Source organism: Nestor notabilis, unplaced genomic scaffold (genome assembly GCF_000696875.1).
Source record: "Nestor notabilis isolate BGI_N333 unplaced genomic scaffold, ASM69687v1 scaffold19807, whole genome shotgun sequence".
NCBI classification, from domain to species: domain Eukaryota; kingdom Metazoa; phylum Chordata; class Aves; order Psittaciformes; family Psittacidae; genus Nestor; species Nestor notabilis.
Genome location: NW_009938039.1, coordinates 1 through 2150, shown reverse-complemented (window position 1 = coordinate 2150; position 2150 = coordinate 1). Strand labels below are relative to the sequence as shown.

At 58.3% G+C, this 2150-nt stretch overlaps 1 protein-coding gene across 1 annotated transcript; it reads right to left on the bottom strand.

Annotated features, from left to right (window-relative positions):
• Nucleotides 1–317: 317 nt before the first annotated feature.
• On the bottom strand, nt 318–2053 carry TUSC2 (tumor suppressor candidate 2; the record flags this gene model as incomplete). Its single annotated transcript, XM_010019130.1, has 2 exons — nt 318–383; nt 1933–2053. Coding segments are annotated over 2 exons (187 nt in total), but the record flags the coding sequence as incomplete, so codon positions are not given.
• Between the last annotated feature and the right edge of the window lie 97 nt (nt 2054–2150).

Here is a 2150-nt window from a genome sequence, read left to right as displayed (position 1 = left end):
CCTTTAACAGCTCAAACACAGCAGCTCGTTTGCAGTTCCAGTTACCCATCAATCGTCGGCTAGAGGCTACAAAAGGTATTTTTTAGTCTTCTGACTCAAGCAAGGATGTTTTTAAGCGGTCGTTGCACAAGGTCACCCATCTCCTGCGAGGGACAGATCGCCAGCCAAGCCCAGCCCGGCCTGCTCCGTCCTGCCTCACCTCTGGGCAAGGGGAGAGCCGTGGTCCCTGCCGCACGCCCAGAGTCCTCCTCGGGTGGGAACACAAGGCAACCTCGCCTGGTGAGGCTGGGGGCAGTGGGGCAGCAACGTCTGGCGACTCACACCTCACAGATGATCACCGGAAAATCCACATGAATGCGAGGGTGCTCTAGCTTCACTATGCCCTGAAAGAAGAGTCAGAGTGATGAGCGCAAGAGAACGCTGAACAACAGCCCTGAGCCCTGCCCTGCAAGTCACCCTGTGCGACAGAGGACACCGCGCCCTCGAGGAACAGGAGTCCACAAAGCACCGTGATAGCAGGTATGCCTCAACAGCAGCATGCAAAGCCAAAGCACTTTGCCCTTCGAAGCTGTCCCTGGCTGCCACACATGGCAGGTCCAGAGCTCAGCAGGGCGAGAAAGGAGGGAGCTGCTCTGCCAGGCACTGCCCGTGCAGCAGCTGGTGCGTGACTGGCAGATATTGGCCGTCTGGGCTTTTCATCCGGCACCTTTCATTCACGGGATTTAAATGAATGAAAAGAGCTCTCTGAGAGAAAGCAGCCAGGGCAGCTGGCGCACAAGAAAAGCAGCTTTCTATCCAGAGGGGAGGCTGCTGAATGCACGCTCCCTCCATGCCAGCTATAGTCGCCTTTCCCATGCTCCGTCCAAGCCTTCTCCTGTTACAGCACTGGGAGGACCCGGCTAGGGGTGGAGGGGGGAGCAGGGCTCAGGCCTGGGCCTGCACCCACAGGGCCAGAGAAAAGCCTGGGCTAGCAGAGGGCTAGATAGTGATGGTCTCTGCTCTTTCCAACTCAGCTGAGCTTTCCAATAGGGTGAGTTTCAACCCACATTGACGAGGAGTCAGTCCCACATCCCATCTCTGTGAGAATAGCGGCCCGGGAGCAGTACTGGATCTTCCCCCCCATAACTGCCTGCGCAGTGCTCAGAGGGGTCCCATCCTACTGCGGGGCTGCCCACCCCTCAGAGCACACCAATGGCTTGCCCAGGCACTCACTACAGCTGTACCTTTCTGCTTACTTAGGAAAGATTCCTGCAAGGACCCCCTCCACTTACGCCCCTAGAAGCTTCCCTACCTGCAGGCTATCCTTCTGCTGCACTGAGACGCTCAATTTGTGCCCCAGCCCAGCTTCATCCCAGTTGCTTATTTTAAGAGGAGACTTTTGCACTGAGGTGCAAAACACAGAGCTTTTGACATCTCTGCCAGTAGCAAGCACCCAGAGGAATGTGCAAAATCATGTCAGCAGGCGATGGGCTTTGGCTGCTGCTCCCGAAGCCAGGGCCTGGCCCTCTGCAGAGACCTGACACTGGCTGAACAAGCACGGCACCCCACAACTCGAGGAAGATGCTAGGCAATTGGATGTCACGGCCATGCAGTGCTGCCTGGCACTCTGCACCCCACAACAAGCACCCAGCTGAGCTGCCTTCCCCAGCTTGGCAGCTGTAAAGGGCTGGGGCTCCACTTCTCTCTGGGAAGTGGGGCTGGAGGGCGTCACCAGCTCCCCCTCTCCTGCTGCAGCCTCACTAAGCAGCACAAGTGTGAGCCAGGACACACAGGAGCCACAGCTCTGAGGAAGAAGCTGGGCAGAGCAGAAAGCCTTCGTCTTCCCCTGCAAGAGGATGCCCCGAGGGAGAAGGCCAGCGTTCAGAGGCTCCTGCAAAGCTGTCACCGTGGCGCTTCTGCACTCACTTTCCCCCACCATACTCCAGACGCTACCTGAGGTATGAGGTTCTTGTGGATCCTCTTCAGCTTGGCGCGCTTCCTCCCGTTCTTGGTAACGATTGTCTCCTCGTAGAACTCGTGAGCGAGATCCCCATCCTCATCGTAGTACATGGAGCTGCCGAGAGGGGCGGGGAGGCGGGTAGGTAAGAGCCTGTCGGCAACTCCCGGCTTCCCGTGTCCCGAGCTGGGCCAGGCCGGCACCACCTCCGAGG